The sequence below is a fragment of the Abramis brama genome (genome assembly GCF_963993115.1).
Source record: "Abramis brama genome assembly, chromosome: 23".
NCBI lineage: Eukaryota > Metazoa > Chordata > Actinopteri > Cypriniformes > Leuciscidae > Abramis > Abramis brama.
In genome coordinates this window covers 4,155,169-4,171,654 of record NC_139985.1, presented here as the reverse complement: position 1 = coordinate 4,171,654, position 16,486 = coordinate 4,155,169, and the positions used below count along the sequence as shown (strand labels likewise).

At 37.0% G+C, this 16,486-nt stretch overlaps 1 protein-coding gene and 1 long non-coding RNA gene across 2 annotated transcripts; both read right to left on the bottom strand.

The window, feature by feature from the left end:
• LOC311074403 lies at positions 1-2,792 on the bottom strand. The gene is made up of 3 exons (XR_014604292.1): positions 2,716-2,792; positions 1,298-1,447; positions 1-123 (listed from the first exon to the last, which is right to left on the bottom strand). It is a non-coding gene; the product is annotated as an uncharacterized lncRNA (long non-coding RNA).
• A 3,720-nt stretch (positions 2,793-6,512) lies between these two features.
• p3h1 (prolyl 3-hydroxylase 1) lies at positions 6,513-16,143 on the bottom strand. The gene is made up of 15 exons (XM_084100627.1): positions 15,579-16,143; positions 14,587-14,739; positions 13,330-13,519; positions 12,971-13,102; positions 11,677-11,816; positions 11,416-11,505; positions 11,270-11,322; positions 10,837-10,958; positions 10,598-10,755; positions 10,410-10,502; positions 9,564-9,702; positions 9,373-9,463; positions 9,214-9,289; positions 8,166-8,306; positions 6,513-7,535 (listed from the first exon to the last, which is right to left on the bottom strand). Exons 1-15 carry the CDS (start codon positions 16,032-16,034, stop codon positions 7,029-7,031), a joined length of 2,541 nt encoding a protein of 846 aa, XP_083956753.1. The 5' UTR covers positions 16,035-16,143; the 3' UTR covers positions 6,513-7,028.
• Positions 16,144-16,486: the final 343 nt, after the last annotated feature.

The following is a 16,486-nucleotide window of genomic DNA, read 5'->3' as shown; positions in this document are numbered from 1 at the left end:
CTGCACCTCCTACTGTTTGAAGACATTCCCTCCTCCAGCCAGTAAGGATGAGCTTTATGCTTCCCCAAGCACAATCGCACTCACTTGGAGACTGTCCCAGCCCGGCACCGGAGTGATCCAAGTCTTAGGGGAAATAAGACGACAGTTCATTGCAGCAACCACTGAAGTCATCATTCAGGCATCCATCAAAATATATCAACAATGCCACCCTCTGTCTCCATTTAGACAAGATTTGGTTAAGATTTTAAGCAACTTGGTTAAAAAATATGAGAATACATTTATGTGGATTTATGATTTATGATTTTAGAGTATGTGAGCTGTCAAGGGTTTAGGGCCTTTGCAGTTGAGAATTTCAGCTAGTGTTAACTACAGAAGCCCTATAGTCCATGCGTTATAATGTTTTTTCTGACTTGTCATTATCTTTTCTTAATTTTCACTGTAAAATTTTCATTTTACTGTGATTACAACTCAATCTGACTTGACTTGTCGACATAAGATTGTTTATTTAACCTTTTCAATAGTTTTTTCTTGGTCTCGTGGTAAATTTAACTGTCAAGCAGGATTTATCTAGTTAACTTTTATAATAATTTTCATTGGCTCAAATAACTACTTAAAGTGATAATTCACCCCAAAATGAAAGATCTGTCATCATTTACTCACCCTCAACACTGTAAAAAATTATATGATCAATAAGTTATTAGAACATTTGTTTTTTTAATTTGCTTAAACTCATCAAAATAAGTTAAGCAATTTTCAACAAGTTGTACAAGATTCAACAAATTTTTTAAGTCAGTTTAATGTAATTTAAGTTGAAATGACTTAAACATCCAAGTTGATTGTACTTAAAAATTTAAGACAGCAAGTTTTTCCAAACCTGTATGAATTTCTTCTGCTGAAAACGGGAAAATGGGTAACCAAACAGTTGATGGGCTAAAAATACTATGGAAGTCACTGGGCCCCATCAACTGTTTGGTTACCGACATTCTTTAAAATATCTTCTTTTGTGGTTACCAGAGGAAAGAAATTCATACAGGTTTGGAAAACCTTGAGGGTGAGTAAATGATGACAGAATATTCATTTTTGGGTGAACTATCCCTTTAAAACTTCCCTGTGTGTTTAGAGTCACTGCATTGCAACTAATTAGCACTATTAATAGAAATATTAAGAAAGTGATGTGACTATAATGAAAAGGATCAAATTCATGTCTAACTTTTGTCCTGTTGCTCTAGCTTCATGGAAACACTGGCCGATTCCATGTCAGATCTTGTTAAGTCTCCTGTTTTCTTTTCCCGGCTACCTTTTCAAGCCGTAGAGTTGGAATTAATTTCGTCAGGACGTGTCCTGCTGTGTCCGGCTAAATCCTGTCCTGGGAGAGACATGCTGAGTCTCCGGGGAAACAACCACTAATGGATACTTTCAACCTCCTCACTTTCAGCTAACGTTTCTTCTGTGAAGAGAAAACAAGAGAAACGTTGCCTATTTAGTCTCAACTAACACTTTTTTTAAAGGCCACATCATTGACTTCTCAGAATTGGTTGTGTTTCTTTCACTTTTACTCCTCTCTTTACAGGAAGGAGCAATTGTCAACAGATTACCATATTATGAGACCTGGTTTAGATATTTACTGCAGTGCCCTACACCTCACCTTACTGTAAAAATGTATATTGGCAGTGGGTTCCTGTGATTTCACTGACTCTGGGGACAGATAACTAAATCATTTTGATTCACAACGAAATTGTGCCCGCTAATATTGTTGTTTATTTGCATCGTGTGCTGTTTGCATTTGATTCACTATTCAAATATGCAAATCAGGTAACTGCAGAATATGTGCTTAACGTAATTGTTGCAGGTGTTATGTGCTAGGTGAATAGCGCTGACATTTGTGTGTAAGACGTAATCATTAATAAGCCTGCATAGACATTTAAATATTTCATTTAAACACTAATGATTCAGTGCTATTTCAGCTCATTTAGTGCTTGGTTAAGATAAATTGAAGGTGGTTATTGAATAGGGATGGGTCATGATGGTATTTTTAGTTTTGATATTTTAGCTGTGGTGCTTTAATCAGCATACTGATAGTGTTTTAGCTGGGAAATAATTTTTTAATTCATCCCCTATAAAGTCCTTGCACATTCAAATAGACATATTTTGCTGTTGCGTTTCATACAGCTTTGGAGGGAGTTTTGCATCAGCATGAAATGGTATGAGTCACTATATCTATTCTCTAAATTGAGTTATTGATCTTACTGGAGTGTTATTTTAGTGAGATACTATCTGTTTCACTCAGATGTACTGTACGTTACAATATGCAAGAAAAAACCTGTTGCTACTTCCTTTAAGATTATCATGGTAAAAAATAATCACTTTTTTTGCCACACTTGATCCATTTTTGAACGCAACAACATGTCTTATGTGAAGTCTTCCTGAAAGTTGTCCAATCGTACCAGTCTAATTATACATGGTTTCCTAAATACCAATTACTCAACTGATCGGTCAGACAACCCAACAACTAATCGATGCTAAAAAAAATGTTGTTCTGCACATCCCTTTTAGTGAATAAGACACAGGTTGTTTAGTGAATTCACCCCTCTGTGTCCCATAAGGCTTAGGGACAATTGCCATTATAAACGTCTCATACTTACATACTCCATGTAAGACAAAAGAGCTTGTATATGAACACAACAGAACAAGTTTCATACCGCTTAGTATACGCACCACAGATTACTTCTGAGTGAAAAGGCGTAAATCCATGTAGTACTGTATTGTATGCCAGTCACAGTGTTAAGGCTTTGCTTTTCTATTCTGTCCGAACAATAGCTAGCCACATTCGCCACAATCCCTGAAGCAGACAATGTGGTCTGTGTCTGCTAGAGTTTGTATGACATGGCGGGCAGCCCAACACAAAGACGGCATACAGTGAAGACACATGCCCGAGAAAAGGATGGTAAATGCTCTCGTTCCGCCGTCAAACATGTCAGAATGCAAACAAACTTCATGTGACTGTTCCTTCATGGAAGTCTCTACATAAGTCATGCATTTTAGTATAAAGTGACATGCGTCACAGTTTGAACTGACCGACAACAGTGCTAATTGACCCCAGCCCTTATGCACACAAAGTCCATGTCCTCATGTAAAGGTCAGATGGACACGTGTGGGGTGTGTAAATGACAAAAGAAAAGAGGCAAGACTACAGAAAGTGCTTCCAAAGCCATTATGGAACTCTGAATTACTTTGCATTTGTTTTACATCTCATCAGCTCAAACAAAAGACAATGGATGTGTGGTAACAGTAAAGGTCTGCACCAAGCATCCGAACACCCAGCAATCACAATACTGTAAACTCCTAAGGTATGTACAATCAAACATATTTCAAGCCATGAATGCATGAGAGTGTGTGATCATTACTAATGGCTAGCCTTTTTGCCAATTTCAGGGTGGCTTCCCATAGTCACTGCCAACAAACGCTGTTACACTACCAACATCATCTTATCATGTGCAAGGGGTAATGCAATGTCTATGTATATTTTATAAATAAATACAAATTAAATTACAGTTTTAGTTATTTTAGTACATCAATGTAAATGAAATGAAAATGAGAAGTGTTACTTTATAGCTGAAATAAAATAAGTTCTGCATTATATACTGCATTATATTATATTAGAAGATACTACCTTTTGCATGTTTGAAAATCCAACTAACACCATGCAGTTTAAGGTGATAGTTGTGCTTTAAAACATGGTAGCTTGTTTATAGCTGGTCCAAACTGATTTAGGTAGTCAGTGGCATCAACAAACTATCGGGCCCTATTTTAACGATCTAAGCGCATGGTCTAAAGCTCACGGCGCTAGTTTAAACGATGGGAAAATGGTCGGCGCGGCCGCCAACGCATGGTATATAAAGGTTGTCCCTATTCTATTAATGATTAATGGGTGTGTTTTAGGCGTTACATGCAATTAACCAATCAGAGTCTCATCTCCCATTCCCTTTAAAAGCCAGTTGCGCTCGCGCCTTGGTGGATAGCTATTTACATGGCGAAATTTGCAAGCGGAAAACTGAATGCTTCTCTAGTGAGGAAACGGATCGGCTTGTGCGCAAGGTTAAAGCGTGCAAGCAGACCATCTACGGGACAAAGTGTACGCACGTTGTGGACCCGCCTATAGGCGCACATTACTAACACGCTCTTTAAATAACAAAAAAAATATATTGCCAATCAGTTGCCTCAAAATAGCAACCCTCCAACAATGCACCTGAACACACCTCGTTTTCAGACCAGCACGCCCAAGGGCGCACAAATGGGCGCAAATGCATTTTTATTTAAACAACGTGGTGCAGGACGTGAAAATGATAACTACGTCGGACTGAAACTGGCTAAAAACAAAACCCATCTTGACCACCTTAAGCTGCCATGACCTGTTTTTCCAGCAGAAACCTTGACCTAGGTCCTCGGTGGCATCCTAAATGGATGGCCATCCCCCTAAACCACTTCAGACCAGCTAGAAACCAGATAACTGTTCCAATGGAGATAATGCTAACTGAAATACACAACAGAATGAAGTCTTCTACCATAAAACTTATACTGACACTAATATCATTGGTGTTACAGACATCTAAAGTGAAAATAGACCATTGTACCCATCGGTCCCTGGCATTCTGCTCATGGCTAGTTCTGCCCACTCCTCAGCAGTGGGAGGTACACAAGAGGAACTGTTTGTACCACTAACAAGGGGAGGTAAATGGACATGAGGGGTCTCATTGCTGCCACAGGTCACCTTTCACGTTCACCTCCACTATTCAGCTGCCAGCACGCTCCAGGTGGACTATTCAATGCCTCTTTGCAAGCTGTGGCCTAATATGTAAGACCAAACCACATTAGAATGAATTGTAACAGTTGCACTCATGCTGTAAAACTTTGTGCATTGCACATTATATAAGAACTCAGGCCTTACTCCAAAACAGCTAAAAACAGCCTATGCTAATTGGTTGGTCTTAGTTGGTTTAAGCTGGATTTAGCTGGTTTAGGCTGCTCAAGCTGATCTCCCAGCCTGCTCAAGCTGGTGTTTAGCTGTTTTTAGCTGGTTGGTCAATCTGGTCTCCCAGCTTAACTAGCTAAAGAAGTGGTCAAAACCCCTTTAAAACCAGCTTGCTAAACCAGCTATATGACCAAGCTAGAAGGCCAGCTAAAACCAGGCTGGTTTTTGCATGTTTTTTTCTAAGTTTTTAAGATGCAAATGACTGCGGTGATCTGCAAGAACATGACGTATTTCCTCACAAAAGATTATGAGTAAACCACCAAAACAATGGGGTTTGGTTTTCTAGCCAATTCCTTACCACAAAACTTGAATATTGGTTAATGGTTAGCATGGAAATGCTAAGTATGCTAAATAGCCTTTGCCAAATATGTGCAAAAAACAAGTAGGATTACATAATGTCCTAGTAAAATTTGTTTAGCTACGAACCATGATTTGATAATTGCTGCTATTTAGGTGAAAGTACATCCTCATTCAGAGAGGTTTTTATTAAATTAGATACGAGTCAAGATCATCAATATTTTTAATTGTTTTCCTCAAAGCGAAAGGCTGTAAATTTTAAATGCTGAAAGCTTAATGCTAAAAGGAAATTTTGTTAACTTTGAAGAGATGATGACCGCTAACAGACACGAAAGATTTCACATAAATAAATGACTGATCACTCCAACACCATGATCGACTCACTTGATTCATATGGAAATACCTGATTGCCAATATTGCTAATAGCTTTTTGTGATCTTGGTGGTTATTTTCCTCAGTTCTTCTGCAGCAGGTGCCAATATCTTTGTTAGATATGAAAAGTATTTTTGCCGCATAGATTATCTAATGATGTCTGATAATTGTGCAGTTAAGTCATTAGCCTGATGATATTTAAATGAGAGTGTAGTCATCTTTCTTTTGCATCATGGTTGTGTGGGTCTGGATCTAATCACATGCAAAATCCATATGGCACGATATGTTAATAAAAGGACTTCATTCTTATCTATTTGCAGCAGTAAATGACTTTGTCAGGCAGATGGAAGAGGACACTCTTTGTTAAGGAGTAATTGTAGGTGTCCTAAAGAAATCTTTGAATGTAATTGCCAATGCACTTATCCAGAAAATTGCTTTGGGTGGACCGATCATGAAGAAGAACAAACAAAATACTTGAAATAGTGAAGGAAAAAGTGAAAGAATAAGTATTGTGAAATAGCCATTGTGCCATTTCATGATTACTGTTTTATATAAAAATGCCTCAAACCAGTACAAACAACCTTGTGTTACTGAGGGAACGTATTTGGAGAATCATTACAGAAAACACACGGAACACCCTTAGCTCTTTGCTGCCACCTAGTGCAGTGTTTCGTCAGTGCACATTCATGAACTAGTGTTTGTTAAAAATCACTTTAATATCCTTTGAAAAGTTATGGCTGAGTAATACCTGAAATTGTGTGGCTTTTTGAAAGAAGAGTGTTTTGCTTGGCAGAAACAAAACAAGTAAAACAAGTGGGAAAAAATATAACATGTTTATTAGGCTACATTAAAGAAGAAACCTAAGCCATTTCCAGGGAATATTTTTACTTGCCCAGAACATCAACTGCATTAGCAACATCCCACAACACCTTAGCATTGTGCCTGCAAGTTTTGCATAGTCAAGCACCGCTCAAAAAAAAAAAAAAATTTTTTTTTGCAGTGTTATATTTAAAAAAAAAACATGTTGCTTTTATTCAGGAATTATTATGGGAATGCAAAGTGGTAAATGCAATCTCTGAAAGCTGCCATATTCTTTCCAGGAGTATGAAATGTTACTACCATATTTCGGTTCCTGAGACAAGGATAGATTTAAATACAATTCAGGCAAAACAGAAAATACAACACTCAGCTTGATTGTCACCCACACCGCACTCTCATACGGCTTTGATTTCAAAAGTTTTAGAAAAATGTTCAAAAACTGATCCATCATCACTGCTCCATCACTGATTAAAAAAACCTAAAGTATAAAACAGAGAACATCTTCTGAGGCTCATAACTCATCTGTGAGTTTTTCAGCTGTAGAGTCTTTAGGTTCTGTGATCTTCGGCTTTGTTTTCTCATCATTTGCAGTATTTTTAACAGTTGCTTTGCCTGTTTTCTTGCCCGGTGTTTTCTCTTTTTCATCTGACATTACAGGTTTTGTCTTGTTGGCTGTTTTTGATTTCTTTTTTTCTGCTGTTGTGGTTTTTGTTTTGTCTGACTTTTTGCTCTTTGTTTTGTCTGCTGTAGCTTTTGTTTGGGTTGGCTTTTTTGATGCTTTGGCCTTTGGTTTTTCGCTTTTCTTGACCACTTTGCCATCAGTTTTGTTGTCTTCAGTAGCTTTGCCTGGTTGTTCTGCAGGCGTGCTTGTCTTTACTGTGTCTTGCTCTGTTGTTTTAGCAGGAATTGTTCCATCATTTTCAGAAGGTTTCTCTTTACTGTCCGTTCCTGTTTTCTGGACGTCAGCTTCAACTGGGGCGGAAAGTTTATTCAGAAGTTCTTCAGCCTGTAAACGCTCCTGTGGAGCGGACCCAACAAAATGCAAGGTTAGAAAATGAGGAAACTTTTTTTTGGTAACATTATAAATGTCTTTACTGTAACTTTTGATCAATTTAATGCATCCTTGCTAGATAAAAGTATTGGTGTCTTTTATTTTATTTTATTCAATTAACAAAAAATATTTTAATAGCTTTAGCTTACAATAACAACACTGGAACAGACACACAGTATTTCCGGTCCCACTTTATATTAAGTGGTTTTAACTACTATATACTAACATGGAAATGAATAATTTGATACAATGGACTTATTGTGTACATACATGTTTTTACATTATACTTGCATGTAATTACAGCTGTAATTAATTTATGTAATTACATTTATAATTACACTGTTGACCCTTCCCTTACACATTAACCCACCCTTAAACCTACCCATATCACCACACCTACCCCTAACCTTACCCGTATCACACCTCAATAGCAGCAAAAGTGTTTTACAGTACAACATGAACACAATAAGTACATTGTACTTATTTTTTGATGTAAATACATAGTACTTAAAGTCACTTAATATAAAGTGGGACCGTATTTCCTATTTTACTGCTTTATTTTCCCATTCACAAAAGTGCACTGAGAGTTATACTTGCCTTCTCATTGTGCTGAGGGTCCAGAGTGAACTGAAGCACTAGAGCACACCTCTGGCCTTTGGTTACGGCGGTGACTCCATGAAGGTTCTCCTGTCCAGCTCTGAATCCCACGACTCTGCCGCACTGAGGCTTCACCAATGCCTGGAGAGATAGTAGAGTGAAATAATATCCGTTCTAGAAAATTCATGGACAAATTTTATGGACATTTAGTAGAGCATGCTACCTCATAGATTGACTCTACTAACTCTAAAATGACTCACTAAGTGTTGCTGGGGAAGCTACAATATACGCATAATGATTTAAAGTAGAGACAACTTTTTATAAATTAATCACAAACACAGAGAAAAATAGAAGTATTTATTTAATGTAATGCAAAAAAGTAAACACTAAATCAACCATTTTTTTTTAATTGGTTCATTGAAATGAACTGTTTGAACAACTGATTTGCTAAAATGAATTGACTTCCCAATGCTGTTTGAGAGGAAAAGCATATTCCTGGATTAAGTGCTTGGTTAAAGCTACGCTAGTTTTAGCAGCTGAGCTAGTATCACGCTACTGAAAAATATAGATATGTTTGTAGTCACTTCTTTTAGTTACAGGTGAAACTCAAAAAATTTGAATATCGTGCAAAAGTTCATTTATTTCAGTAATTCAACTTAAAAGGTGAAACTATTACAATATATTATATAGAAAATGACATGCAAAGTGAGATATTTCAAGCCTTTATTTGTTATAATTAACATTTTCAAAATTTCTGAGATTTTGAATTTGGGGTTTTCATAAGCTGTAAGCCATAATCATCAAAATTATAACAAATAAAGGCTTGAAATATCTCACTTTGCATGTAATGAGTCTATATAATATACTAGTTTCACCTTTTAAGTTGAACTACTGAAATAAATGAACTTTTGCACGATATTCTAATTTTTCGAGTTTCACCTGTAGTTAGTTAGTTAGTTAGTTAGTTAGTTAGTTAGTTAGTTAGTTAGTCCCCAAACACAGCGCACTAGTTTGAATGAAAATTATGCAAAACATTTAGAGATCTTACAGAGACTGTTTTGGCGTCTGGCTCAGTGAAGATGAAATCTCCCCCTTCGAAGTCATCATTGAGGTACAAAACGGCACTACAAAACAAAACAGAATGCATTAGTGAAAACACTATAAAGTAAATAACCATAATGCTTTACTGGCTCCTCAATTGGCAAACCTGTAGCCTTGATCGTTGTATGCTGACGGCTCTCGGATACACTCGTTGAGCTCAGAGATGAGCAGACAGTCCGCCCGGTCTTCCTGTTTCTCTGGATAGAAAGAGAGACCAACATGCTTGCTTAAGAACTAAATAGGTCTGTGTTCAAGATGCAAAAATAATGTATATTTTTGCTTAAAAAGTCAGTTTACCAATGGTGGATCGGCAAACCAGGTTTGAGCTGGAGTAGTAAAGGGGTGATTCCAGACCAAAGTAGGTTTCCAAACCCTTATGGACCTTCTCATTGAGATCGAAAAACAAATGAGCGCCCTTCAAGGGGACTAGACCCTCCTGGGGCAAAAAACAGAAACAATTAAACATTTAATGATGAATTAAAATACAACATACCTGAAAGAGTATCACACTTTTATTTACAATACAGAGTCTACATAATCTAAAATCAGCTCCATACCTCAAGCTAATGTTTTAAAACAAAAGACAAAAGATTTTTTTTATGTTAAAGAAATTAATACTTTTTTATTCAGCAAGGATGCATTAAATTGATCAAAAGTGACAAGTGAAAATGTTTGACAGTTTCCACAAATTAAGCAGCACAACTGTTTTCAACATTAATAATGAGAAATGTTTCTTGAGCAGCAAATCAGCATCTTAGAATGATTTCTGAAGGATCATGTGACACTGAAGACTGGAGTAATGATGCTGAAAATTCAGCTTTGATCGCAGGAATAAATTACATTTTAAAATATATTTAAATAAAAAACAGCTATTTTGAATTATAATAATATTTAACAATATTACCGTTTTTACTGTATTTTTTGATCAAATAAATACAGCCTTGGCGAGCATACGAAACTTTAAAATGTAAAAAGTCTAACCCGACCCCGAACTTTTGAATCAAGCCCAACAAAAATAGAAACTAAACAAGTGTTGCTTTATCACACTGATTAGAACACACTGCAATTATTAGTTTCTTATTATTAGTAAATTCACTGAACTCAAGATGATTTTTTAAACTTCTGTAGTAAAGTATGTCTCACCTGCAGAGCTTTGAGAACTGTGATGTCCTGAAACATCTCACTCGCTGAATGAGGGGACGGTGTTGCTTTAAAAGCATCTTGAAGAGCTGCTGCCTGCGAGATTTCATTTAAGCAACATAAAAAGAGAGAAATATTTGGTTGATTGCAGCAAACAAACATCTTTGTTCACTCTTTTGGGAAAAACGTACACCGGAGAGGCGATGAAGTTCCTGACACTCATCAGACGTGGTTACGCCATCCAGGACGACTCGCTGTGAGCCGTTCAGGGCCGTGGATGTCATGCTAACCCTGATGTCACCAAACGGGAGTTTCTTGTCAGTTTCTGGAGCAGGTGCTGGTTTGATATCTGAAATAGCATCACTGAATTAAGATGTGCATGTAAAAGTGGAGGAATTGGTCATGTGACTTGTTTATCCCTACATCTTACCATCTTTTACTAAAATGGAAATGTCTGATGATTCTTTAGTCTTCTCTTCCACGAGTGTCTCGATCTCTTTCATCAGGTTCCCAATCTCCTCTGTGATCCTCGCGGCTGTTTCTCGGTCCGCCCTGAGAGCACGAGAGGAAACCAACGTCAGGTCACTTGAACCATTTCATGGTATAATTACTTCTGTTTCAAATAAATATAATGTTGAACTTTATATTCATCACGGTTTCCACAAAAATATTAAGCAGCACGACTGTTTTCAACATTGATAATAATAAGAAATGTTTCTTGAGCAGCAAATCAGCATATTAGAATGATCATGTGACACTGAAGACTGGAGTAATGATGATTTGCATAATAGGAATAAATAACATTTTAAAATAAATTTAAACAGCTATTTTAAATTGTAATAACATTTTAAGGATATACTTACTTTTGTTTGTCTCTTAGTTTCTTTGGCATGACATTCTCAGGGGTCCATGTGTCCTGAGATGGAATGAGAGCAAGATTTTATCATAACTTGTCACTGAACACAAATAAATATGAGAAGTACAGCACTGCACGCATGTTAACACTTACTGGATCAACAAAAGTTTTACCAAACATCTCATAGCCGAAGTAAAGGAGCTCTTTTTCCAGCAGAGACCTCTTGATGTGCTGCTTGACAACCTGCATCAAGAAGAAGAACACGATGATGTTTTGTTCATAGTGAGTGAAGTCTGCACAACGTAACTCCATTGATAAAAACATCATTTTCAATTTATTTTCAATCGACATGACTAATAAACGTGCTGTCGATCAAAAGCATGCTTGTGCATCGCTGCTAAGTGCAGTCGGTACCTCTCTGGCTGTAATGTTGGCGGCTTTTTCGTCTCCCAGCACGGCGGAGTAGTACGCCAAGTTCTGAGCCATGACCGCATCCTCAGGGTGGAACAGCAGGAATGTTTTCGCACACTCAATGGCCTGCTCGTATTTCTCACCTGGGAGAGAGAGCACAGAAATAACACATGATGCATTTACTCCAGTGCAACTAACTGCCATGCAAACTTTGGCATACTTAAATATATCTTCAAAAAGTGTTATTTGTGTATTATTTATAAATGATTATATAGTATTTATTACAATTTTAATTAGCTTGTTTTTTTTTGGCTTGTGTTAGTACTTTTGTCATTTTATATATATTTCTATATAGCTTTAATTATTTTTTATTTAAGTTTTAGTTTTAGTAATTTTAGTACTTCAACTTATTTCAGTTAGTTGCAAATGCAAGATTTCTAATTTTCCATTATTTATTGATTTTTTTTTATCTGATTTTTATATTTATATGTATTTAAGTGCTGAAATTTTGGTAACACCAAAAAATAAAGCCTTTATACAGTACTGTGCAAAAGTCTTAGGCATGTTAATACCTGTAATCACAGACGGACTCGACGATGGTGAGATAAGATCAGGCTGTTGTCAGACTCCTTGTGTATACAGAAATCTCACTGGATTATTACAATTAATGGCAAAAAGAATGTTTGGAAATGTAAACTGATATTTCCTACTGACACACTACAGCAAAAGATATAAATAACTGACTTAAAACCATTTTTTTTGGTGTGGGGGGGGGGGGAATTAACATGCCAAAGACTTTTGCACAGTACTGTAATTATAAAAAGATCTTCTTTGGTGTTCAGCAGAGGACAGAAATTAATACAGTTTTGAAATAACTTCAGGGTGAGTAAATTATGACAGAATTTTTATTTTTGGGTGAACTATCCCTTTAATTAATTATGCCTTGTAATGCACCTTATAAAGCATTATATTGTCTCATGAATAGTTGTAACCACAATTATAATACATTATAATACTCATCTAATAATTCAACTCATCTTTAGAAAGTATAATGCATTAAACACATGACAAAAACAAGAGATTTCTGATGTAACAATGAATCTGAAAATATGGTTACAATTATTTATGAACAGATATAATCCATTATAACGTACATATGAATACCTTTATAATGCATTATGCATCAAGGCTTTAAGTAAAGTGTTATCCCATTTTTACTAGTTTTGCTTTTAGTAAACAATAACAACACTGAAATCTGGTACTGTATCTCATTATGCTGAATAAGAGCGTATCGTACTGTTATAATATGAGAACTGAAGATAGTTAAAGTGTGAGGGGAGGAAATCTTCAAAAGGCGTCTCTCTTCCAGCGGTGGATGCCAGCTCCACGACACAGTTCTGTTTGCAGCTCAAAACGTGAAGGTAATGATCTGTGATCAAAGCAAATATAGGCATGAATACTTCAAAAATCCAAATTTATGAAATATTTAGTGAAACAGAAATCCATACAAGGAAAAAAAAACCTCAAATAAGACATCAAACACCATGAAATTTCAAAATGACATAAATTATTAAATCAAAGAGAATCTTCTCCATGAGAAACAAGCACAATCTGGTGTTGTTAGCTCAAAATCAGAAGCATCAGAATCCCACATGCCTGTCATAGATTGAAAGAGGTCGGCGTGGTACTCCATGTAGTTGTACCCGTCATAATCGAACGCTCCTTCGCAGAGAACTCTGCAGTCTTCATAAGCACTGAAGTATTCTTCAACAGCGGCCTCGAAGTGCTCGATGGCTGGGGCAAAAACTTCCACACTGTAATGTTTCTTGCCTTCTAAAAATTCAGCCTGAAAACAATTACAGTGACAGTCAATTATACTAAAGCATTATAAACTATCTATCTATCTATCTATCTATCTATCTATCTATCTATCTATCTATCTATCTATCCATCCATCCACATACTGTACCTATTCATCCATCCATCCACATACTGTACCTATTCATTCATCCATCCATCTACCTATTCATCCATCCATCCATCCATCCATCCATCCACATACTGTACCTATTCATCAATCCAACCATCTACCTATTCATCCATCCATCCACATACTGTACCTATTCATTCATCCATCCATCTACCAATCCTCCATCCATCCATCCACATACTGTACCTATTCATCAATCCAACCATCTACCTATTCATCCATCCATCCACATACTGTACCTATTCATCCATCCATCCATCTACCTATTCATTCATCCATCCATCTACCTATTCATTCATCCATCCATCTACCTATTCATCCATCCATCCACATACTGTACCTATTCATCAATCCATCCATCTACCTATTCATCCATCCATCCACATACTGTACCTATTCATTCATCCATCCATCTACCTATTCATCCATCCATCCACATACTGTACCTATTCATTCATCCATCCATCTACCTATTCATCCATCCATCCATCCATCCATCCATCCACATACTGTACCTATTCATTCATCCATCCATCTACCTATTCATTCATCCATCCATCCATCCACATACTGTACCTATTAATTCATCCATCCATCTACCTATTCATCCATCCATCCACATACTGTACCCTATTCATCCATCCATCCATCCATCCATCCATCCACATACTGTACCTATTCATCCATCCATCCATCTACATATATATTCATCCATCCATCCATCTACCTACCTATCCATCCATCCACTTACCTATTCATCCATCCATCCATCCATCCATCCATCCATCCATCCATCCATCCATCTACCTATCCATCCATCCACTTACCTATTTATCCATCCACCCATCTACCTATTCATCCATCCATCCATCCATCCATCCATCCATCTCTGATCTATTCAGATTAATAAACATTCCTCGTACCATGTGCGGTCTCTCCTCCAGGTCCTTGAAATCAGTCTCATGCACCCCAGCCATCATCCTGTAGTACTCTAAATTCTGTTTCATCTCGACATGTTCAGGGTTTGCTATGAAAAATGTATTTGCTGCTGCCACTGCCTTGTCAAGCTTGTTTATCTGTAGGTACAAAGAGAACAAAAATATTCAGATATTGGTTAGAAAACACTCATGCTTTTCAAGTTATACTTTAGAGACAAAATTGTTCCTAGAATAATAGCTTAGCTAGCTAAGCATGACAAACAAAAAATATTAAAAACATGTATATGTATATATATGAAATATTACCATTATCACCATGGATATTGAAGTCTAAGTCATCATTTTCTTTTCAGTTCAACAGCTCACTCTAATTGTTATGGCAATAATAGTATGATCTTTTTAATGCAAAACTTACACACACACAAACTTATTTTAAAATGTTTATAAATATATATATACACATTTCTTATATTTTGTTTGTCATGCTTAGCTATATTCTAGCAACACTTTGGTCTCTAAAGTATAACTTTGAGAGCATGATTTTAATGCAAGAATGCATTTACATAAAGCCTAGTGGTCTGAGGCTCACAGGCCCGATTGCATATATGATCGTATATCTCATTTTAAACCATCATTTTAATAGGAAGTTGTATTTTAGAGCCTCTCATGGGAGTTCTGGAAGCATCTGAAAGGCTCCACCTAAAGACGTGGCACAGTGAAGAGAGTTTGGGGGGGTTGGGGAAACGTGGATGAGCTTCTCAAACATTTAACCATTCAATGCTATCTGCGCTTTGAACACAGTTATGCACATATGATGCACATTTATGCATCTGATACAACTCGATGTCCTCTGTTTACAAAAAGCTCGTCCAATGAGACGCACTGATTTTGTTCCCATTCCGGTTTACTTTTTAAATGCCTTTGCGTTTTTATAAAAAGTTTGTCATGCATTTCATTCATGTTTGCCTCTTTTTTACCTTAAAGTAAGCCACTTGCAGATAATTGTAAGGCGTCCTCTTCTTGAACTCCTGCTCTATAGTTTCACTAACTTTATGAAGTGTCGGTGGTCCCAGTTTCTCGCTTTCGCATGCATTCACACAGTCGGCCCGTTTGAGAATCGTCTGGAAAAACGCTAAATCCCCCACGGGTCCGGTTCCTGGCATCGGGAAACCTAAACCTGGATAAGAATCCCCAAAAGCGGTGTGATTCGCGCAGGATAAGCGGCAGTGCGTCTGGATTTTACGAAGCGCTCCTTTATTCCGCAAAGCTCTTTCCATGTTCAGGATCACAGCCAGCCAGTCCTGCTTATAATACGCCTCCACCGCGTTGTCAAAAAGCAGATCGTATGGCTCAAATATTCCATTGATTTGGGGTTCACACAAGGTGAAATGTACAGTGGAGAGGATTGAGATCAGGGACAGTGAGGTCCACATCTTGGAGACTGTAGGCCATGTGAGGTAGAACTCGGTTTTGGAAACTCCAGTCTCCGAAAGTCTTTAGAGAGGGTGGAGCTCCAGGACTGTGTGAAAGCCTGGGTTGGGACCTATTTTGGTTGGGACATTTAGGGAAACTATGTGAATATGATTCTAGACACAGATTTGAGTGACAATTGAGGCATTTTGAATTTGAACTAAGATTATAAAGTATGTATTAGTGCTGTCAAATCGATGAATCGCATCTAACATAAAAGTATTTGTTTACATCTAACATAAAAGTATTTGTTTATATACGATTAATCGAGTGGACAGCACTAATATATAGGCTAGGGCTAGCCTACATAAGTATACTTAAACTGCGTGATCTGAGTTGTAATTTAAAGATTACAATTGGGTCCAGTAATCTTAAAGTGTCTATTTCTATTTTTACATTTCATTTGCTTTTCTTT

Coding starts and splice junctions, on each gene's coding strand:
- p3h1 (XM_084100627.1), bottom strand. CDS start 16,034: ATGTGGACCTCACTGTCCCTGATCTCAATCCTCTCCACTGTACATTTC. Junction 10,959..11,269: donor AAACTAAGAGACAAACAAAA/GTAAGTATATCC, acceptor TCGTGCTCTCAG/GGCGGACCGAGAAACAGCCG. Junction 9,290..9,372: donor TACAACGATCAAGGCTACAG/GTTTGCCAATTG, acceptor TTTGTTTTGTAG/TGCCGTTTTGTACCTCAATG.